At 45.6% G+C, this 22556-nt stretch overlaps 1 protein-coding gene across 1 annotated transcript; it reads right to left on the minus strand.

Annotated features, from left to right (window-relative positions):
- Positions 1 to 212: 212 nt before the first annotated feature.
- Positions 213 to 20597, minus strand: mettl24 (methyltransferase like 24). Its single transcript, XM_053881417.1, has 5 exons — positions 20202 to 20597; positions 8878 to 8976; positions 6609 to 6742; positions 2011 to 2233; positions 213 to 770 (listed from the first exon to the last, which is right to left on the minus strand). Exons 1-5 carry the CDS (start codon positions 20457 to 20459, stop codon positions 453 to 455), a joined length of 1032 nt encoding a protein of 343 aa, XP_053737392.1. The 5' UTR covers positions 20460 to 20597; the 3' UTR covers positions 213 to 452.
- Between the last annotated feature and the right edge of the window lie 1959 nt (positions 20598 to 22556).

A 22556-nucleotide genomic window follows, 5' to 3' on the forward strand; every position in this document is an offset into this window, starting at 1 on the left:
CACATAATTCTGGGAGATTTAAAAATATATATTATAATATGTATTTGTTGTGGACCTTCACTGCAGCTGGATAAGAAACTGGTACGCAGATTTGTAGGTACATTGTTGTGATCCAAATAATGGCAGATTTATAAGGCTGTTTGTCATTCTGTCACTTCAAGTTCAGAATCATTTTTTATTTTTTTTTGAAAAATCAATCAATATTCCTTTGCTTAATAACGTGGGGAAACAGTGGCGATGCAGAAATTGAGAGGACGTGTTGAAAATGTGTTTCATTTAATGTTCTGGTTTGACACCTTCTTGTTGAAGCTACGATGTTCAGAGATGGTGAGGTAGAGCACCAAGAGTCTGACTGTTCCACACAGGTTTGAGCATAAGAGAAGCAGGAGGAGTTCCTCGACTGCCAGCTTGTTTTGGGCGGGGTCATCCGAGTGGGGTCCGTGGCTGGTTCATCAGGGTGTCCACTGCGTGTTGACCCAGCTTAAGGTATAAGCGCTGCTGGCGTTGAGAACATTCTTGTGCAGGAACAGCAGCGGTTTGGCTGGGTCCTTGTGAACGTGGAAGAGCTTGAAGTTGGCGTTCTCCAGCTCCTTCAGCAGGCTGAACCAATAGCGCACCACCGAGGGGTCGTCGCCGCCCACCTCGAACCCTGCCCAGTGGAGGTGAAGCTCCAGAAGCAGTTGACCCACTGAGTCCAAAACGCCTTCCAGGATCACATTCTCCAGAATCTTCCACTCGGCACTCTCCATATCCGCCTTCAGAACATCCACCTGCAACACACAGTCGCATGATATTAAATCTCTTTGGCTTGGAGAAACCCATCTGTGTGTCTGGAGCCTCAGTGGAATTCATCACGTGGCCTGCCTTTGATGGAGAGCCATCAATATTCTTTGTGTACATGTGCTTAGATCTCTGTCTGCTTATGCATCATTTAAAAACGCTGGTGCGTAATCACCAAACTTTTTTTTTTTTTTACATCGAAGAAATGTGCTGATAAGCGCCGTCTCCGTGGCGACGGCATCTGTCATCTCAGCAGGTCAGCAGAGTGAGTCATCGCTGTAGGTTTTGGAAATCTGTTTCAAAATACATATATTATCATTCCACTGTTGCTGGAAGAGAAAGCTGCTCGGTCTTCCAGTTCAGGCTCCGACTTTAAGCGAAAACAGGTGTGTTCTGTTTTGGCATCTCTCATGGGCCTTTACTAGTCACTCCAGCTGCGTCGCTGTTAGATGCCGCAGCCTTTTCTCCAGTTGGACCTTGACCAGGAGAAGAACAGTTCAAGATGACTCAAGTCAGCGTGAAGCCAGAACATCGTATCGGACTGAAGGAATCGCGGGACCTCCACCCACATAACTGTATATGAGACAACAGTGGCTGTTGCAGTGAAACATTGTGGAAGTCATTTGCCGTTGTTGAAACAACGATAAATGCCACAATAGAGCCCATGAAAGCGGCTCCTGTTCTCAGGTTGGTTGAGCTGGGTTTGGACTTCAATGAGTGGAGATGCCTGGAAGTCATCTTAGGTGGGTCAGGAACATGGTTAATGACTTGGAGAAGACAGGTGTGACTAGGAGGGATGGAAGAGTCAGGTGGAGGAGGCTGATGGAAACTGACCAAAGAAGAAGCAGAAGGGGTGGGAGTAAGTCGGGGTGTTCCGGAGACCTCTGTGGTAGGCAACTGTTAGGCTACGACTTTCACGAAACATTGCTGTCATGGATGGTTTGATGCCACTTTTTCCCATCTGATTGATTGATCTGACTGATACTGCAGCCTTGAGTATCGGTCGATGCCGCTTCTTACCACTACACCACGCGCAACTGCTTTGGCTTTATGAAGACGTAAAGCTTTTCTTGGCATAAGCAAAGGCGCAACGTGGCGAAAATATTAAAATAATTTTAAAAAATCCAATACCCAATCCAGTTATTTCGGCCATGGATCAGGATCGTCTGCGATACCAATGACCATCCCTATCCGCAGCGCTAGCCTGTGGACTGCGGCACCAGTCAGTACCTGTCTGTGGCCGAAGTCGTTCAGGATGGTGGCCAGTTTCTTGGTGTTGCTGTGCTGCCGCTGGAGCAGAGCGGGGTTGGGGTCTCTCCAGTCCACCGAGAGTCGATGTAGCCACATGTCGTCCCGCTGCAGGTGAGGCTGCTTCAGGCTAGGGTCGAAGCAGTGGACCTCGCACCCCGACCTGGAGAGGTTGCTCTCCAGGTCCCAGTCGTCTACGCCCAACCTGCATTTCATGCGAGAAAAGAAAATGATGAGTGCATATTAAATATGCTAAGCTCATGCCGCAGTCATGTTCTGTCTTCTGCATTTTTGTCCAGCAGTTTGTATCTTGGCCTCAAACAGAGCCCATCTGCTACCTCCAGCTCTGACCCAGGATGTGGGTCGCCAGCTCCTCTTCAAACACGATGCTTTTCCACTTTTCCACGGCGCGGTTCGGCTGAATACAGTTCTTCCAAAAAACAGATTTCAGTTCAGTTGCACATAGGAACACCCCTGGACCTAAACCTTCCTCAGTGTTACCCTACACCCCTTCATTTCACTCAGCTCCTAAAGACAGTTCAACATCCCACCTCTGACGCCACTCATTGCAGAAGAGGGTAGAACTGTAACTGATGCCACTCTTCGTGTGCAGCATGCTGTAAGTCTCATTTCCAAACTGCCAGATTCACCAAATCTAGGACCCGACCAGGACGTGTGTGGCCCTCAGGAGTCGTCTCCTCTTCTCAGTGACCCACTGCGCCACTTTAAAAGCGAACGTGTGAATGTGAACTGACAGTTCCATGTTCTCCCGTTCCTACGCCTCGCTCCTCTCCCTCGTGCCTTGTTTGTGCTGCCTTCCGTAACGGTGGCGCATGTCACAGCGCACGTCTTTTACAGATGAGCCCCCACCCCCGCCCTCTGGCTGGATCCCACCATCCACTAGACGTCTGTTTTCATAACATTAAATATTTCATCCAGGATTATGGCGCTCTGCGCTGAGCTGCTGTGGCTGGCAAATCGCTTTAGATGACGGAGATCGGGGATTACTCATGCAGCGGGTGCTCCAGGGACGTGTGGGGGGTCAGAGTGTATCACTATCTCCTCTGAATGACAAAACTGATAAAGCGGGTCCACGCACTGTTACATCTCTCCTCCAGAGAGTGCAGAGTGGGAAACAGTCGGTGGTGTTTGAGCGCACTCAGAAGAGAGGCAACATCAAGCATGTGGCTTAAAGGAGGGGAGAGTCACAGTGAAGGAAAGCCCTCGCTGGAGAGGCTCTGAATCAGATGAGCTTTGTGGTTAAATGCTTTTGTGTTGGTGACCTGTCAGGGAGTTGCCGCTTCTGAGGGAGTGTTTGTTTGTGGACAGCGTCTGCCTCCTCAAGTCGCAGAGGCTGGAGCTTAGACAGGCGTTCCCAGGTCAGTTTCGGGACGTGTTCCCTTGTGTGTCCCGGGTCTGCCCTGGGGCATCCTCCTAGTTGGACCTGCCCATGGCCGAACTGAAGTTCATCAACCGGAATCTGACTGCGGAGCTTCATACGAGTCGCTAGGCTTGTTGCATGTGCTACTGCATTATTGCAGAACACCTGGAACAGGCATCAGATCTGGAGGCCACGGGGCCGCAGGTGGTTCTTTGGATTGTTTATATAGAGCCCTCGGGAGGGCGGAGTCAAACTATCCAACTGATGGTGTAGAAATGTTTCTGACAGCCGCCACTTTTGTTGGCCATTTTTCCCTATTCATCATTTGTTCATATATATACAACTTGTTTAAGGTAATTCATTTGCTTGTCCGTGTTCTAGGGCAATAGCTTGGTTCGGTCTATAAGAGCCATGGCAGAATTCAAGGCCGCCAGATTCCCTAAACTCCCTTCACTCTGGAGTGTTCTTCATGCCTCAGCAGTGTCTGGAGTGGCCATTGTTCGGATGGAGCACAGGCGAGTGCCTTTTTCAGATCATGTTTGCGTAGATAGTTATCTGTTCTGAACATTACCACCAAAGCCCGTGGCTCACTGATCCATTTTCTCCCAGGATGGCCAGAAAAGAGAGCTCTACTATTAACCTCCCGAATGTTCGCCATTTCTGTTACGACATCCTCCTTATCTCCTCTCCTTGGTGCTTTATCAAAATATGCACATTAGTTTGCCTTCACTTCCTTGCCCCAAAATGCCTGACACCACCTTGACCGCGCAGTTTTATCTGCGAGTCCCTCGGCTTCCCGCATCGATTGGAGCGCTCATCTTCTAAGCTCAAGGAACGAGAATCGTCCAGAACTTGTCGAAGCCGACCGGAGATAAGCAAGTTGGTGAAGCTCGGGGGAAACATGAAAGGTCTCGCTTCGAAAAATCCAGATTGCATTGCTGTAAAATGGGGGGGAATTGCAGCCTCTCCGCTTTGGTATCGTGCGCCTATGGGCACAGAAATGAATGTGGGGTTTACCGACCTGCGGCAGAATATTAATATGACGGTAATGTCAGCCATGGAGGCAGAAGCTCTGTGGGGCTGCAGCCACAATGATGCCGTAGAAGGTCGTGTTAGAAGTGTTTTTGCCAATGTTACTGAGCAAATCACAGGCGCTTTTTGCTTTTGGTCCGACTCTGATTCTGAGGTCGGCAGTCACTCCTGTATTGGTGAGCTGATTTGGTTTTCGAGTGAGGGGATAGGAGCTGCTGAGTTCACTATATGAAGGTTAGACAGTCACCTAGGGTTTGAGCCAAGCTTTTTTCAGAGGCCTGTGCCCCTCCCCCCCTCCCTGTGAGTCCGACTCACTCGTCTCCTCTCTGTGCACTTGTGAGCCGCTTGCCTTCACATTGTTCCTCTGTCTTTAAGGACCAAATCAGCAGCACTTGTCCACGTTGCTTCTCAGAATTTTGACCAATGGAATGAGAGTCTTGTGCTCTAAAAGGTGTCCTCAAGGCATCCGGCCTAAAAGTAGGGTGTCCCATTTTCGACTGAGTCGAATGCTAACGCTACTGCTCCACTCTGACGGGGGGACGTGGCGGGACCGTCGCTCACAGCAAGGTGCAATGGGGGGGTTTCCTTAGGGCCCACTTATGCTCCCTTTACGTACCCGTCCCTTTCAAATGTTACCGTCACTGATCACATGCTTCCACGTGTTCTTTACGTTACTGTTGCGTTTCACCAATATATCCACCAGGGGGAGCAACCCACGATCAAAAGTTGATGACAACAAACCAACATGGCGACTGTGGAAGAAGTATTGATCATGTCCCTCTTGCACGAAGGACTAAACAGAAGCAACATAGTAGGAGGCAGTGGTCAGTGAGGCTGCTAAATATATCACAACTGGAAGACGAGAATTTCCACCATTGCTATGTCTTCTTTGTGTCTCATTAGAGCTACTTATGGGGTAGCAACTGCAACACTGCCCCCCATGGTTTCCGCTGGTACTGCTCTGTTTGGCCTCTATCCGTAGGCTTTGTGGAAACAGAAATACAGAGGAAATTAACGCTGAAAACAGACAGCAGGCTCCGTCCATATCTGAATCCAGCTCCGTCCATAACCATAAAAATATGAACTAGCACGTGTTTCCTCGGGATACTCCACTTTCCTCCCACACTATCAGTGGTCCATCATGAAACTGAGAACTGAACTAGAATGTGTATAAGTTGTGTGCCTCGAGGTTGTCTTCTTAGCTTACAAAAGTAAATGGCCAACAATAAAAAAGGAAAGCGAGTCATATTTCAGATTAACCCACTTCTGAAGAAACTTTTTGTATTTGCTGCGGTGGACACACTCCCGTTTGTCAACTCTTCAGCACAAGTCCTGCTCTAAGAATAGAATCGCCTGGCTAGAACAGAAGACTCCATGCTTGTGTACGCGTCATAAATCTAGGTCAGATAACAGATTCCGAGCAGACTGAAACGGTTAACACTTTCTTCCTTTGTTTATCGGAGAGTTTTACAAGCACGAGTCTGTGTTGTTGAGGAGGAAAATCGGAGAGATGGGATTCACTCCTCCTGCGGGCTTCAAACACATTTCACTGACCTGAAATAAATCGGACGTGTGAGTCACATTTTCCCAACTTGATATTCAGGTCAGATGTTTGTAAAGGACACACACTGCAGCTCCTCTCTGCATTCACACTGTTTGCATGAGTGATTTCACAGCAATTAGCCAGAGGATATCAGGCATGACCCCGTGACCCCGGCGCCGAAGAGGCAGGGTGCCAGGAAAAAAAAAAAAAAAACAGCATCGTTCCAGTGACCTTGAGGCCTTGATGCTCCTGCACCTGTGCTGTCTCTCAGCAGCCGAATTAATGAGCTCCATCGTCCCGGCAGGCCAGCGCGGCAGGGGAGAGCGGCACCAGGGTTGTCATGGCATGTACCGCTATAACCTGCTGGATTTGAGTCTAGCTCTTGATATAAAGGCCCCTGTGTGAACAGACTGGGGTGCTGCTCTGATCTAAAAGCTCCGGGTACTCTGGTTGGTTCACCCATGTTCACGATGTGGTGTCCATGGCAACAGCAATACACTCTTCACGCAGCTCCATCTGACTCCAGTGTTGTGTAATAAGATGAAGCAAACTGTCTTGACCTTTTTTTTATAGCTCTAAAAAACAGTCTTGAAATGTACAGGCAACATGCGTGCGCCGTCTCACCCGAAAGAGTAGACCCGGCAGTGTCTGTCCTGGAGGCGATGGGTCAGTCTGTATTTCGGGTCCAGACACACCGACCAGGCTCCTTGGTTCCACTCTTGAAGCGCCTCACCTGCCAACATCGGTGAGCACGACACCTGAACACACCACGGATGGACACTTAAAACACTGCAACAGACTTGTTAAAAACAGACTTGTAACAGTAAATATTCCCTTTAAATACCAACCAAAGCTTTGTCCCGATCTCAGCTTTGACTGAAGCTAGTGAGTCGCTGATGTTTGTGTGTTGTGTGGTGATGAATGGTGAGCCTGGATCGTCACTGAATAAGTGGCCGCGGCTTTATTTCTTGGGAAAACAAATAGTGTGTCAGTTTAAAGTTCAGTGGCAGTATTTTAAAAGTGAAGAGCAAGAGCTTTAATCTCTGAGCTGCTGCTCTGTGACAAACAGCACCTGTCGCCTTCTCAAAATATCACACTGATGCGATAAATCCTCGGACTCGGCTACTTCACTTGACCCGGGGTGTGTGTGTTTGAGCTTTCCTCGCCAAGCTACGCCGACGATTCATCACCAGGTGCGGCGGCGTCCGTCGCATCACTAGCGCTTTGTCATTACGAGCAGATGAAGGAGGGATGATTTACAGGCTGAGAAGGTGCAGCAGAGCAGGCTGAAGCCTCACTTACTGTCTCCTTATTTACCTCCTCTCTTCTTTGTTACCTGACAGGGGCGAGGTGGAGCAGCTTCACTTCTCTCAGGAACATATTTCAGTCATTTGTGAAACCATTATTCGCCCGATCGCTGTCAGGAGAGGCACTGAATTACACTGTCTCACTCAGACTTCAATAACCCCCGCATGGTAAACAGCATCAACAACTGCAGCTCAGTTTGTTAGTGGAAGCAACGGCGCCACCTAGGAAGCTCCAGCGCAGCTTCATTAGCAACACTAGTTTGTCCACACTCTTAAGTCTCTGTTGGTCCAATATAAGTGTCTTCCCTTCCCAAACACGACACCAGGATCTGCCGATGTTTGCCACGATGGTTTCGCATGCTGTACGTCTCCGATGTGGCTTTCTGAACTGACTTTATACTGCTGTGTTATTGAGTTTTGTTTGACGCTGTCACAGGGCTGTGGTCGAGGACGAGCAGGCTGTTCCCCGCGGCAGCGGCGGCGGTGTGGAGACGTGGTGAGGTGGGAGCAGGTATTTTCGTTGACCACAAACTTACCCTTATGATCTTGCCCAGCTTGCTTGTCAACATGGTTTGTGTTTGGAGTCGCTACAAACATACAACTACACCAATTACTTTCAATGTGTTTTTGTTTTGTTTTAGGGACAATTTATCAGCAAAATGACAATTTTTCTTTTCTTCTTCTCTTTGAGAACCGATCAAAAGCCGACTGCTTTTTGTCATGACGTGTGCTAACAATTAGCCCATTAACCACGGCAACAAATCTATTTCATAATCGTCTCACTCTTTATGTTTGGACTATTTTCTTGGTGCAAGATTTGAACTTCTGAAAGACATCTCAATGTGTTCTAAGTAGGGGTGGGATTCCATTAAAAAAATTAATCTAGTTTTAGAGAATTTGTGATTAATTAATCTCAATTAATCGCAGTTTAATGGTATATGAATATTGGCCACAAGAAGCCACATTTTTTCCATTTGAAAGAATTTGGTTATTGAATCAAGTGATGGACCCATACATACATTGAAACAACAAAATATTGTTTATTTTGCATCAGTTTGACACAATAAATCAGGATGGTGTCTATATTCAAGTTTTTATATCACCTTATTTAAACTAAAGCTCTTTTAATGTCTTGAAAATATTTGTATAAGAATTTCAATTTTATAAGAATTTCAGGTCCATTCAGAGTAGTGGAAACCCTGAACATTGTGCAGTGAAAAACACCCCTGAACCAAAGCAAACAGATGCTTTTGTTTGCTTTTGTTCAGGGATTCCTCCATGTTTGTTGTTGTTGTTATCATCCTAGCTGCCGCGTGTCTTGTGCATCAGTGTGATCAGTGGACCAGGAACTCCTGCTCTTACAAAGGTTCCCTGTTGTCTGGAGAGCAAACTGTTCAATGAAATTCAATGAAATGTTTGTTGTTATTATTTAATTGTAATAATGTTGTAATTAATTAATCCTAATTAACTCACTAAAGTCCCACCACTAGTTCTAATGTATCATTCTAAAACACGTCAAGGTTCTTCTTCACTTTCCACTATTGTGTTCTGAGCTCTTTCCCATCAAGACAGGAGCAGTTACTCACTTGTGGTGTTGTGATGTAGGAGAGAAACCTGGAGGCCTCGTCCTCCAGAGAGCGAGTCTCGCTGGCGAAGGGCTGCAAGTCGATGCGCCATCTAGAGGTCTGCAGACAAACATCAGTTTCAATGACTCGTCAACACGTCATAAAAACCTGGTGCAAGGACAACGTTGCCATTATGTGTCCAAAAAGTAGGTCACCGTGTTCTCAGCAACAAGTGCCTTCACATATCTGTGTTTACATCTGGTGTGAGAGGTGGCGCTGGAGAGGCGTGTTTGTCACTGAAGACTGTTCATTTACATTTCATTGGAAAACTCAAAAACCAACACTTTTGCAATTGTATTTCTCATTGTTATTGTCATTTTTGCGGCCCTGTCTGCTTAATATTTGACGTGTCTCTTAGCGCCTATTTCTATTCCACGTGGCTCCTCTGAAAGCCAAACGAGCTGCAGAGTTAATTGAATTTGCCTTTGACACATTAAAGTGAGCACATGAGCTTGAAATTGAATTCATTGACATCACATTAAAAATCCAGGACATGCGCGCCTGGTGCGGCCCCGTGCACACGGACGCACGCGCACTCTCTCTCGCTCGGCTGATGCGTTTTCACTCAGCGCGACGTTCTGCTGAAGCGGACTGACGACCGCAACAGGAGGCTTTCATCCCGCACTCTGAAGTAAAGCGCTCTTCTAGATAAATAACACGCGCGCACATTCACTCCCGCAGCTCTCCGCGCGTCATTTCCATTCAGCGAAGCGGATCCAGGATCAGCTACCGCTGCAGAGATGTATCTCACCTTCGATGGAACCGAACTAGAACCACGTGTTTGTTTCTCTTGCCGCGTCGTTGAATCAATTTGCAACGTGTCATAACATCAGAGTTGCTGTCGAGCTTTTTTATTTTATTTATCACATTATTTCATGATACCTATCACGTTATTTCACGATAATACCACGTTATTTCATGATATTTATAACGTTATTTAATGATAAGTCTCACGTTATTTCACCATAATATCGCGTTATTTCATGATATTTATCACATTATTTCACCATAATATCGCGTTATTTCACCATAATATCACGTTATTTCACGATAATACCACGTTATTTCATAATATTTGTAACGTTATTTAATGATAAGTCTCACGTTATTTCACCATAATATCGCGTTATTTCACGATAGTATCTCATTATTTCATGACATTTATCATGTTGTTTCATGATGCGTGTCACATTATTTAATAATAGTATCTCGTTATGTCATGATATTTATCACGTTATTGCATGATGTTTATCACGGTATTTCATATTTATCACGTTTTGTCATGCTAGTATATCATTATTTCATAATAACTATCACGTTATTTCATGACATTGATCACCTTATTTCATGGTATTGTAACGGTCTGGGTGACCATTTCCGGTGGTTCGGGGCGTCGGACGTCATATCCGAATATGCTGTGTGGCGATTTTGAGCATTGGTGACCAGAGAGTTTGGTCGAATACCCAGTTTACCTCGTCCACTCCATGAGGAAAACAAGAGCGTGTAGCAGTCCAGTCAGAATTACAATTGAATTAATAAAGTTTAGATTAAAGTTTTAACTGAAGCAACAGTTTTTTTGTGTTTTTTTAGATCCCTGGGTGTCGCAGTTAACCGTTGGCCCTACAACAGGATGACGTCGGGTAAGAACCAGCCAGGGTGAAGCAACCTCCTTGACTCACTTGCTGGCCAGTCACACGCCTGCCAGTCAATATGGCGGACTGGTTCTCTGTCCCGTGACAGAGAGCAGGGAAGTACTTCCTCTGAGGTCAGTGAGGAACTCAGACAGCAGCGTCACAGTGGACATCAAGTGGGTTGAAGAAACAGGGCTTGCTTCAACAGAACTCCACGGCCCTGGAGAGTGACGGACAAGTGTGCGTTTTAATGGACGCCAGCGTGTTATTTATCCAGAGCAGATGAAAGCTCCCGGAACTCTCTGCTGCCCTTTTCATCTTCCATCCAGTCGCCATATATCACCTGGCGCAGGTTGAGACAGGAATACCGATGAGGCCAGAGATGTGGCGGAGTAGACTTCGTGGGAGGCGAGAAAGTTCAGGGTTGAGTGGGGACTCAGATGGAGCACTGGCTCCTCCCACCTCCTGCCAACAGGAAGCGCGGGTAAATATTGGCAGGTTTTCCAGTACGTGGGCCGCGGGTGTCTAATTTAAAGAGGCCTCTCTGCGCCTTTGTTCCCAGCAGGCTGGAGCCTCCTCCTGGCTTTAAGCTGCCACTACCTGCTGAAGCGGCGCTAAACGGTGATGAGATTAGTGTCGCGCTCCGTGTTCAGTCAAGTCGTCCTCACTGGTGGGACGGCAGGTGGAGATCCACCACCGAGACGTGTCGCGCCTCGGCTGCTTAGACCTTCATCTGGTGACATCAGCCACGCACTCGCATTCAAGTGTCGCTCTGACTCGTTCTCATTAAGATGACGCTAGATTTGAATTGACTCTAATTCACTGGGACTCGCTAGAGTCAAGCAGTCATTTCATAAGCCAACCACGTTTGATTCGGCCTGCAGCCGTTTGACTCAAATGCGGTAATTTAAGTAGTTGAACGGATTCGTAACTCACAAACAACGCATCAATGCTGGGCTGGGGGGCGGGGCATATGTCCGTGCAGATCCATCCAAACATCAGCTGGATCATAAACACATGCTTTGATCTGTCCTGCAGATGAGCAGCATCTGATCTGTGACTCATGGGTTAACTTAATCCAGATCTGGATCCATAGTCACGTCTGTGTTTGTCCACATGAGCTGAGCTAGAAGGCAAAGTGAGTTTAACCCAGACAGCAGCGCGATGCATGGAAGAAACCAGCCATGCTGCGGAGTCAAATTCCATCAGTGTAAAGCCCTTCTCTAGCTCCCCCTGTTCTGCTGAAAGTTTGCCTTCACATCACATTATGCAGCTCACGGTGACAAAGGGGTGTCTGTTCCGTCACCCTGGACCCGACGGCCGTGTTACCGGCTTTTCTGCATGACCTGCGTGACCGAGGCTGAGTGGATCTGTGCCGCTCTGTCTGGACGTGGCCGAGGTGTGCGCACAAGTCCTGCCCTCCATGAATAATCCCCCGGAGCGGAGGTGGAGGAGGATAGCTGGGTGAGCAGGAGATGGCTGGATTAGAGCGGAGATGAGACAGGACGGTCAGCTGAGGAGCCAGGAAACGTCTCTCACTTGTTACTGTTATATAACAGGAGCGTAGTTCACTCCCGAGCCCAGCGTGAACGGCAGCGTGCGGTTCCATGGACAACATTTCGCTTCACCTCCACCTGACTATTGAGAATACAGGAAGTGACTCCGGCCATCTGTCTGTGGGCTGCAGCTTCATCATCACCCAGGTCATTAGCTCCTCGCACAACACGCCGCTCGCTGAACCCGGGATAAGCAGAAGCGGATGGATGGGTTCACCACCTTAATGAAGGGGTGTTTGTATTTCACAGGAGCAAATTCATCCTTTCATTCGTGAATCTTTTGAATCGGGGAGTAAAAACCAGGATATTGGCTGCACCTTTGTTCCTCGGGCGCCACAGATCCCAAAACCATTGTGCTCACTGCTTGTTTGCTACGATGACATCTCAATCCAGAGCTGACTCAGGTGTGAGACCATCGGCGCAGCTTTGGTTATCAGCTGAATTTATATTTTCATAAGTCAACAAGGAACACAAACTTGACTGTGTCTGTCTTTCATGGCCTTTGGACCATGGTTCTGCACCTATTTTCAGAGACCACTGCTACAGTGGTGCCTGACAAATGGCTGTGACATTACATTCTCTTGCATATTAGAATGGCAAACACATAAAAAAAGAAAGAATACAGTTAGTTCTTCATATAACGTGTACACATATGTAACCCATGTACCACTTGTTACTCCTGTCGAGTTTAAGCGAGGGCTGCTTCGTGGTTCACAAGCATTTATTCCACCAATAATGCCGAAGTACGAAAACAGAACCGACATTAACACACAAAACCAAAAAAAAAACATTCAAACAAAAATATTGTTTATTAATTATTAAACTCTTTTTTTAGGCATCTCTAGAAATAATCCAAAAATATTAGTCATACTTCCTGCTATTCTAATAGCAGCTTCACCCTGTTTGAGAACCACGGCCTCAGAAAGTCTAGGTTCCAAATCATGTGCTCTTCTCTCTCACAGTTCGCTCACACTACCATCCTCTGCTAACACACACGCCTCAGCCCTGTCAGTGCTGCACGTGTTGCTTCAAAGTCACGCTGCCAAATTGTTTTGTCCCTGTGAGCAATTTCACATGATCATTGACATTAAACTGCTGAACCTGGGCGTCAGCAAGCTTCCCAAGAGACAGGTGGAGCGTGACCGTGAGAAGTCGTGCTTCCTGTTGCCTCGTGTTTTGGACGGGATCCCAGACATGGAATCTGTCAGTGGCGTCTGCGGATAGCGAGAGCTGTGACGCCCTGAATTAGAACTTGAGGAACTGAGAGTGACAGCTTGAAAGACTCGAGAGACCTTGATATCGGCGACACAAACTCTCCAGTTAGGCGTGGAACCAACAATATGGCAACCGTTCTGCAAACTATCTTGTGTGAAAAGCAGAGTGGGCAAAGTGTGGCTCTTTGCTTGTGTTTATTTACTCTCATGAGGTCAGAAAACAAAATGATAGCTATTAATACAGTGGCCCCGAAGGGCAAAAGACAACACAAAAGAAAAGTACGACCACAAACCAAAAAGCACATTTACAGAAACGGAATGGCAACTGTAGTTGTGCACTTTGTCCAAGCAGCCACAGGCTTTATAGCAGGTTCCCCCCTTCATAAGTTATTGCGATTCTGTTTTCTGTGAATGTGTTTCTGTTTTTTTGTAATTGTGATTCTGTTGTGCTTTTTGGCTTGTAGTCGTACTTTTCTTTTGTGTTTGTTGTTTGTCCTTTGGGGCCACCGTAATTGAAAATCATTTAAATATATTTAAAAAACCTAAAAAATAGTGCCTTTACATCTTATATTACATGCTTTATCCATAGTACAGAGGTATTCATCACTTACGTGGGATTCATGGTTGACACTGACAATCTTTAAATAAAAAGTATGTTAAAGTAGCAAAATCTTTACCTCTTTCATCCTTTTATCTTCTTCCTTTTGGCTTAACTTCCCCTTCATAAAGGCACACTACATAACGTGGCCCTTTTGGAAATGTACTTGAGTGAGAGAATCACCCATCCATGCGCCACCACACGTGTTGGCCAGATTCTTATTTCCATGTTTTTCTGTTGCAAACTTCACTTCAGTATTTTCACATTATCCTCATCGATCCATTTAGCTCTGTTAGTAGTGTGTATACTGAACTCTATGGCACACCCACAGGGCAAATCTGTTCCAATCTGACCACCAGGGGTCACTGTTAAATAATGCACATTTTAACAACAGAAAAGTCCTAAATACTTAAGTCTGGATTTTCTCCTCAATACTAGCCTCTCTGTCTTTTTGTCTGGAGCAAAGCCGGTGTGGTCGGAGCAACCGGACCCGCAGACGGTGACAGTGGCTAAACAAACATGCACTCAAGCGTCTCCATGACTCCATTAGCATGAAGCAGACGTTGATGGCCCGTGAGAGCACACGCTGCCGTGGATGTGCAGTGGAGGTGAGCGCCCAAGATGGAAGCTCCAGAGGTCAATGCACTCATTCTTGTCAGCTGGGAGGGAGGCTTCAGGAATGTTCCAGACAAGCCGTCCACGTCTGAAGGGATTATTGTGCGCTCCTGACTGCGGACTTGACAGTCTGACACCGACTCTTCCCGCCTCCTGCGCTTGTTTCTGTGTGATAGCAGTTAGCGCACAATAGAGCCACTGTTGACTCTGTTGCGAGGAGAAGCCAGGCTCCGCCACATGTGGCTTTGATTATTTAGTTAAGGAGCTCAAGTTGAGATGTAAATACTGCGTTTGAAGCGGCTTGATTTGAAATATATTCCTCCAGAGAGGGAGCGATCGATCCTCTGAATGGTTCCTTTGTGCCTCCACAAGAACTTGGCAGCTGCTCCACGCTTCCCTCGGTCAGTCTTGGTCCTCACAGTGAGAAGCCGGCGTTGTGCGGCGCTGCAGGAGGAGCTTTACATGAGAACCAGCCATGATGCAATTTGCAGCTCCACTGCTCATGTTATTACACTTTAAAGGTGTCCACCAACAGTGGTGTTTTCGTATGTTATTGGACAGAGAAGCAACTCGCATCACTGTTGCTCATGTGCAACACAAAGTTGCTAGGCAAACCAGCCAATTCCATCTTTACTTGGAAAGCACTTCCACATCTTGTTTTCAACCGCTCAGCTGTTTGTCGTCTTCAACAGTTTGCAGTCATGGATCTACAAAATGTATATTTCACAAGGCACTGGAGCCATTCTATATGATCAGCTAGCCACGGTAACATCCGACTTACGACCTGCTCGACTTACGTTCACCCGTACTTACGACCACGGCCAGCAGTTGCTTATTTTTTTTCTTTATTCAATGTCGGACATCGCAGCACGTAGCAGCCTGGCAACACGTACGACAGTTACGGCAGCGCAGTATCCCAGCATCTCACTCTCACACAGCCATCTACCACTACAGTAGCACCTATAACGCTCGCGTGGGCTATTTTGAATGGGATTTGACTTACATCCAATCCGACTTACGACCGGTTGGTCAGAACCGATCCCGATCGTAACTTGGATGTCACTTGTATTATGCTTTGGTCTACGCTCCATTTAGAATGACTCTTGAGCTCTGTGATCACATCCCTCTTAATTCACCTGTTCAGTTAACACCTGCCCTTTTTTACGTTTTTCTTGGCTATGCTAGCTCTTGGCTATGCTAGCTCTTAGCTGTGCTAGCTCTTGGTCGCGCTACCTCTTCTTGGCCTGCAGTGTTTTGCTGTTAAAGCTGTGTCAAATCAGTTTGCCTCTGAATTTCATGTCTGTTATGTTAGTATCCCATTTATTTGGGGATTTTCATGGCTGAGAGTTATGGCAGTGAAAGGGGTTCCATACAAGGATTTTGAAAAAGCGTGATTATGTCAACACATCCTTATTGCCAAGGCGTCAAAGAGCGACTCTGGTCATGTGACTGTAGCGTCCTGTGTTGACGCAGGATGCAGCCTTCAGCGTTGCATGCTGATGTTTTAGGTTTTCAACTCAAGTCCATATTGTTTGGCCTGATGCCGAGGGCCATGCGTCGCATAGAAAAGCCTCGGGTGTAAGAATGGGATGGAGGCGCCACAATAATCTCATCACAGCAGACCACACGCATTTAGAAGCTCACGCTCCAAAGCAGAAATCTTGCATCTTCCCGTCATAATTTGGTTTTATGGAGTGTGGTAACAGCACAATGACTGGAAAACATGTAACATGGAGGTGAAAATGGTGATGGTTTTCGGTGTTTTTAATGGAAAATTCACAAAGGAACATCATCAGAACTAAATGACAGAAACATATTTGCTGCTTGTGGAACGAACTCATACACCTGAGGGAACAGACCAGGTGAGGATTTACTCATGATTCAAGGCTGGTGTCAAAATGGCCGCCCATTCAATGCTTCAGAGTTTCGGTGTCGTATCGCTTCTTGAACTGGTTACGTTCTACTACTATGTGCTACAGTTCTAGTTGGGAGAAATCGGCTCTTCCCGCTCATGCTAAAATGTTTGGACAGAAATATTGAGCATGTTTACCATTGACGAAATGTTTTCACACAACACACCCCAGGCGTAAGGACTGTCTTACGCTCTCAGTGGTCCCCAGAGTCCCGGTCTGAGAACTGGGTCCAGTCAGACCCGGGGGATTACTGACTCTCCCTTCACACTGAGGGTCACTGGGTTTCTCAGGGAGGAATTCAACCCAAAGTCCTGGTGGCAGTTGGAGCGGTCGCAGCTCTGGTATTCATCACTCTGCTGCTCATGGGGATTATTGAGATTAATACTAGAAGGACGTGATCATGAGCTTCGCTTAAATAAAGCAATCTGCTTTGAGATGGAATTATGGGGATCAATCTGTCCGACGTACAAAGAGACGAGAAGCTCCGTTCTGCAGCCACCTCCAATCCAAAACGCAGACTCTTCACCTGTGAGAAACTCTGCTGTAAATCTGATGCAGAGTCTGTTCTTTCTTCAGTGAGGATGGAGATGTTTGAAGTGCCATGTTGGTTGCGTCCTCCTGCGTCACCGTGACTGGAGGCACTGTGTTTATGACTGTGATCCAGTCGCTCTGTTCCTGCTCCCTCTCTCGTCTGACTTCCTACATACGTCTGCACTTGTGGATGAAGTGTCAGCGCACTAATGCATAGCCACTCTCAACACTGAAATACGCTTAATGGAGGAGGAACAGATGGTGTGGTGTTTAGGAAGCTGTGAAGAAGATGGTGTCCTGCAGACACCTACTGTGTGAAGCTGCTGATATTGTCTTTAGTTTAGGTCCTTCGTTTCTCCATCCTTTAAACCTGTGTATTTCAAACTTTTTCTAGCCGTGGCGCAGTTGGTTCATTGAAAAAATCCCGAGGCTCACCACCTGAGGAACCTCGGCCAAAACTCACTTATGCTTAAAGTCCTATAGAAATTCCCTATTCATTTGTGGAAAACTGAAGCTACTGACACTTGTTACTTTGCCTGGCTATTTGCAGAAAGACACTGTATGATTTGCATGATTTTATTGCCGTTTTTCTTTGCCTGAACTAGCTCCATAAAAACCATTATTCTTTCTTTCGTAATACTTTTTGGAGGGCGTTTATGTTGTCGTGTGTTTAGTTTCTCGCTAACTTTTAAACCACCAAGCAAACTTTGACAGTCCGTGAGTATCAATAAAGTTTTGAAGTGAGACGTCACGTTAGCCGTTAGCATCCCGGTTGAAAAACGCTGCTTTAAACCCTCCAGAATCTGTAAACCTTTTTAGTAAACATTCATTTTCCAGTCCCTGTGGGACTGAATGTTTTTAAATTAGACAGTTGCTGAGGATGAGATTGTTTCCTTGCAGGTTGAACCTACTGTTTGTTAGCAACGCTCATATTTTTAAAGTATTGGATTGAGGTTTTTTTTTTGTTTTTGTTTTTTTCCGGACTACAGGGCTTCTGTAGTCCGGAAATTGCGAAAATTTATATTCAATTCTGGATGAATTTTTGTTGCGCAGTGTAGATATTTTTGTGAGCTGAGCTCCTATCAGCTGTGCACAATTGTGCACGCGCGTAGCTTAGAGGGAACATTGCTGGTTAAACAGTCTAACGTAGAGTTGAAATTGGTGAATTTACGCCCACAAAAACACAGTTTCTGGAGAAGGAAGTAGTACATCCAAAACAACCGAATGGCGACACCGGATTTATTGCACTTGAAACTCAGCAAATGGCATCTTTCAAGCAAACCTGGGGCAAATATGAGCTGATAAGAGTGTTGAAGGATTCCAATGTAAACACTGGGCATAGCAGAGCTCATATCTGGACGTGAAATATGCCACATAGTAAACAAAAGTGTGCTGCTTCACTTTGACTTAAAGCTGCTTTAGACCGGATGAAAACTTGAAAAGAGAGTTGTATAATCTGTTTTCTAAACTAGGACGCAATGACTATATATTCCTCTCTTGCCAGAACAAAGAGAAGTGCATCAATAACAGCTTTTTTTCCAAAGTTATTGATGTGTTCATCTTCATCACAAATCCTTGCGAAGTCAAAGTGGAGCGATAGAATGAAGCGAAAATGCAGCCCATAGTTGTGAGGAGAGGAGAAGGCGGTGAGGAGTGGAGCAGCTGATGTGACACAAGAATGTCTCGGGGGCCGCTGGGAGCCACGGTGCCTGGCAGCGAGAGCATATGCCTGAGTGTAATATTGATGCTGCGCAAACGCTCTGGTTTTTGTAGTGACACCACGGCCTGCAGGGATTGTCAAGCAGGCTGGCTTGACTCATGAAAGATTTAGAAACTAAGGTGACAGAAAGAATCAAAAATAGATGGAGAAATGGGTGTGTGGAGGGGAGGTTTATACCTCCATGGTGAGGAGGGGCAGAAGAGGTTTTGCTGCGCCCAAGCGTCATCTGCAGGTCAATGGTCATTCTTTATGTGCGCATCGCTGAGTTTGACCCAAAACACTTTTAGTAACTACGGGATTTTAGTTAGCTGCCAACAGTGTTACTACCACTTGGCTAAAGCTAAATGCTACAGCTCTATTTCATGCTGTATTTGTGACTCCTTCCAGTTATTTTTAGTGAACTTCTTCTATCCTTCTTCGTCTGATCATTTGTTTGTTAGCATTTTAGTCATCTTTTGTGTTGATGCTAGTATCCAAATATTGACATACTGCTTGGTAATGTCACAATTCATAGTTAAGCTAACCGTTTTATTAGCTTTACCATTGAGCTCTAGCTAGCTGGTGCTAACACCGCAATGCTAGCCCGCTGACGTAACTGATTAGCTTGTTTGTTAGCATTTGTTTTGTCGTCTTGAATGTAATCCAGGGTTGAAGCATTTCTGCTGGCAGCAGTTTTAACCAACATCTCTGTGTCATCTCCTGATGTTTATGACTCTTAAACGCGAGTATCTCCTCTTGTTTTCAACTTCACAGCTGTTAAGCGCCATCGATTCTCCCTTCATCGCTCTCCTGGGATTACGCCTCTTTAATCCTGTGAGTCTCTGAGAAGAGGCAGTCGATCTGTCTCTCTCAACAACGATCTACGTCCAGATAACAGGCGTTAAATACCTCACTTAAAAACTTGGAGATGAGCAAACGTTTCGACCTGTGGAGCACAAACATTCTTCCCCGAGAATGCAAGTCCTTCAGTATATTTGGAAACGTTACTTAAATTTTACGACAAATATTTGAATAATACAGTAAAAAAAAGAGTCAAAAAGACGGATAAATAAATCTAATCTGTATTTAAATCAATGTGTTGGTATATTGTGAGTAAAATCATAAAAAACGTATATACGTAACGTAATATATGACCTCTTTATGAGGTTCACAAATGTATTAAAAAAATAGTTTTAATTTCGTCTTCTTTATATATATATATATATATATATATATATATATATATATATATATATATATATATTTAAATAGAAGTGATGAAAGTTTATTTTTCCAGAAACACAGTCATAATATTGTAATCATTGAAACATGTTTATGATAACATTAATATTATTCATTTTCTTCTGCTTATTGTCTGAATGGATCACCTTTCTTGATCATGAATATTTTTAATTCGTTCCATTTATCATAGGTTAAGCCTAGTATTGTAATCCAATGTTCACATCGCTGTTTCGCTGACCCTTTCTATCTTTAGGTGGAGTCCCCAGGTCCAGTCGGGTGGTCCTACCTTCTTGTGAGCTTTGAGCGGTGGAGGTGAGGAGTCCTGTCCAGCTTGACCCTTCCTCCTCAGCGAGTGGATGTAGGTGACTCTCCTCCTCAGCGGCTGCTCCTCTGACCTCACCGGGTCCTGCTCGCCTCGACTGGGCTGCTCCCACCTCTGCCAGTGCGACTCCAGGTAAACATGCAGGCTCACGCACACCGCCGTCAGCAGCAGCCCCAAACGCAGCAGCAGCCCAGGAGCGCTCAGCCCGCTCCATCTGACCATGTCGTCCAGCTAGAGGGGTCGCTCCATCACGTCTGGGCTTTCTCTCTCGGCCCCATTCTTCTTCCTCAGACCAGGTCCAAAGTCAAAGTCCAGTTCTGGACAAAAGCTGCTCAGTTAATGAAACACCAACACACACACATGAAGGATCATGGTGTGTGTCCCTGCATATGAGGAGTCGCTCTCTTTGAAAACTTTGGGAACTCCCTCCTCACACACACACACACACACACACACGCCCCTTTAATTTGCTTTCTTTTCTCTATTATAGATCCCATCACACACACACACAGGTCCCGCGCCCCCCTCCCTCCCTGAGGCCGTCTCCCCCGCCCGGCTCCCTCTCAAGTTACCATGTAACTCAAGCTATCTGGGCCGAGCTGCTGGGCCACATGAAGGATCCTCACACTCACAGATGTGTTGAATGAGAGCACTCGCTCCCAAACGGATTCCTGCCATGTGGCGTCCTGAGCAAAAGTCCAAACTAGACCTACACTTGTTCAGAGTTATCTGTGGCCTCCGCTAACAATTATAAAGAATATTTTATTGTAGGATTTAAGATACTGTGAGAGCCAAAGAACGTTGTCATGAATGGACTTCTGTTCCCTTGAATCTGTCTGTGTTTTCTTTTTGCTTTGTTTTTACAGGGTAAAACTGCACTTGAAAATATATAGATAAATATATTTATACACATATATACTCTCTTCATGTTAGTCTCTCATCGTCATTGTTTCTTTGTCATATAGTGGTGCTAAAATTCAGCTTTTTATTTGTTCAGTCAATTGATATATTGAAATGTGTGTGGTTAATGTTATTTAATTTACACTTGAAATGTAATTTTAATGTTTCAATGAGTTGATTTTCCATTCACTGTTCAAGTTCTAGATTTTCTTGAGTGATCCATACTATAAATATTGGTGACAGATTAGAGTAATTAAATACAAAATTTGTCGGAAAAATATGTTTATTTAATTCATAATTTCAGGCCAAATACTGTGACCCGTTAATTATATATATTATATTATTATTATATTACTATTTATTTTCCTGAAAAAAAGCATGTTTCTTATCTAATCCAATGATGCGATGGAGGCATATTCTGTTCTCTACCTCCTCCTCGTGGTCAGTGCAAGCAGCTGCAGACTAAACACGTTTTCTATCGCAAGTTTATTGGAATCACTATATTAATAATAATAATAATTCTGATCTGAAGTAGCACACCACAGCGCTTCTACACCAAATAAAAAAAACAAATTTAGATGACACATAAATGAAACTGTGCACTGAATAAAACTCAGAATACTCTGAAAGGACACTACAATATAATTCAATATAAAATTCAACTTTCATTTAATGTTTGCTAATATGATTCTAAAGTATTAGGCGCCCAAGTCTCCTCTGTGTTGTGCACACACTTGTTAACTTGATCCATCACCTCACGCTCACCCGGTGAAGGCACCGGCACCAAGGTCAGGCAGAGGTCAGGGGGAGGCCCGCCATGAACCCTGCTGATCGACGGCATTCTTGTTTGCGCTGCTTGGAGGTCGATGGTGACGATGAAAGATATTGATTGTGCTCAGAGACCTACTGCTGTGACATAACTCACCTGTTTTTTATAGTTCAGTGCATAACAGAGTTTGGCATGAAGCGAGAGTGGAGGCAGAATAGAAACATGACAGTCATATGCTGGGACCATAAGAGTTATGAGTCGCTGAGACTGAGCAGTGTGACTGTTGTTGTGTTGTTCCATGTGGTGTTTGTGCTCAAGCGCACTCCAAAATACAACACACTGTGACAAAGTTCACTCTCCTTCGGTCCAGCACCAAGAATTTAGTCATGAGACGCTGGTGAGGGGGAAAATACTGGGTATCAGTGTGTTTGTCCACAGCTTTATCAGCGTCTCTCTGATAACCAGTGAGGAGGGCCCAGCTGAGGCTGGCTGCTTGGGCCTGGTCGGTGATGGGCTCTGGCAGTTGTGAGATCATTTTAACATTTCAGTCCAGTCACAGATGATGAACACATTCATTTGCCTTTTTTTCCATTCTACTCTACTCTACTTTCCATCCCCACCTGCAGCTCCTGCTGCCCCAGCCTCAGATG

Source organism: Synchiropus splendidus, chromosome 12 (genome assembly GCF_027744825.2).
Source record: "Synchiropus splendidus isolate RoL2022-P1 chromosome 12, RoL_Sspl_1.0, whole genome shotgun sequence".
Lineage (NCBI taxonomy): Eukaryota > Metazoa > Chordata > Actinopteri > Syngnathiformes > Callionymidae > Synchiropus > Synchiropus splendidus.

Bases quoted from the DNA above. Each gene is read 5' to 3' on its own strand.
- mettl24 (XM_053881417.1), bottom strand. From the start codon at position 20,459: ATGGTCAGATGGAGCGGGCTGAGCGCTCCTGGGCTGCTGCTGCGTTTG. The intron at 8,977-20,201 runs GTAGGACCACCC...GTTTGTCTGCAG, and splicing joins CGCTCAAAGCTCACAAGAAG to ACCTCTAGATGGCGCATCGA. The intron at 6,743-8,877 runs GTGAGTAACTGC...TGGTGTGTTCAG, and splicing joins CCTACATCACAACACCACAA to GTGTCGTGCTCACCGATGTT.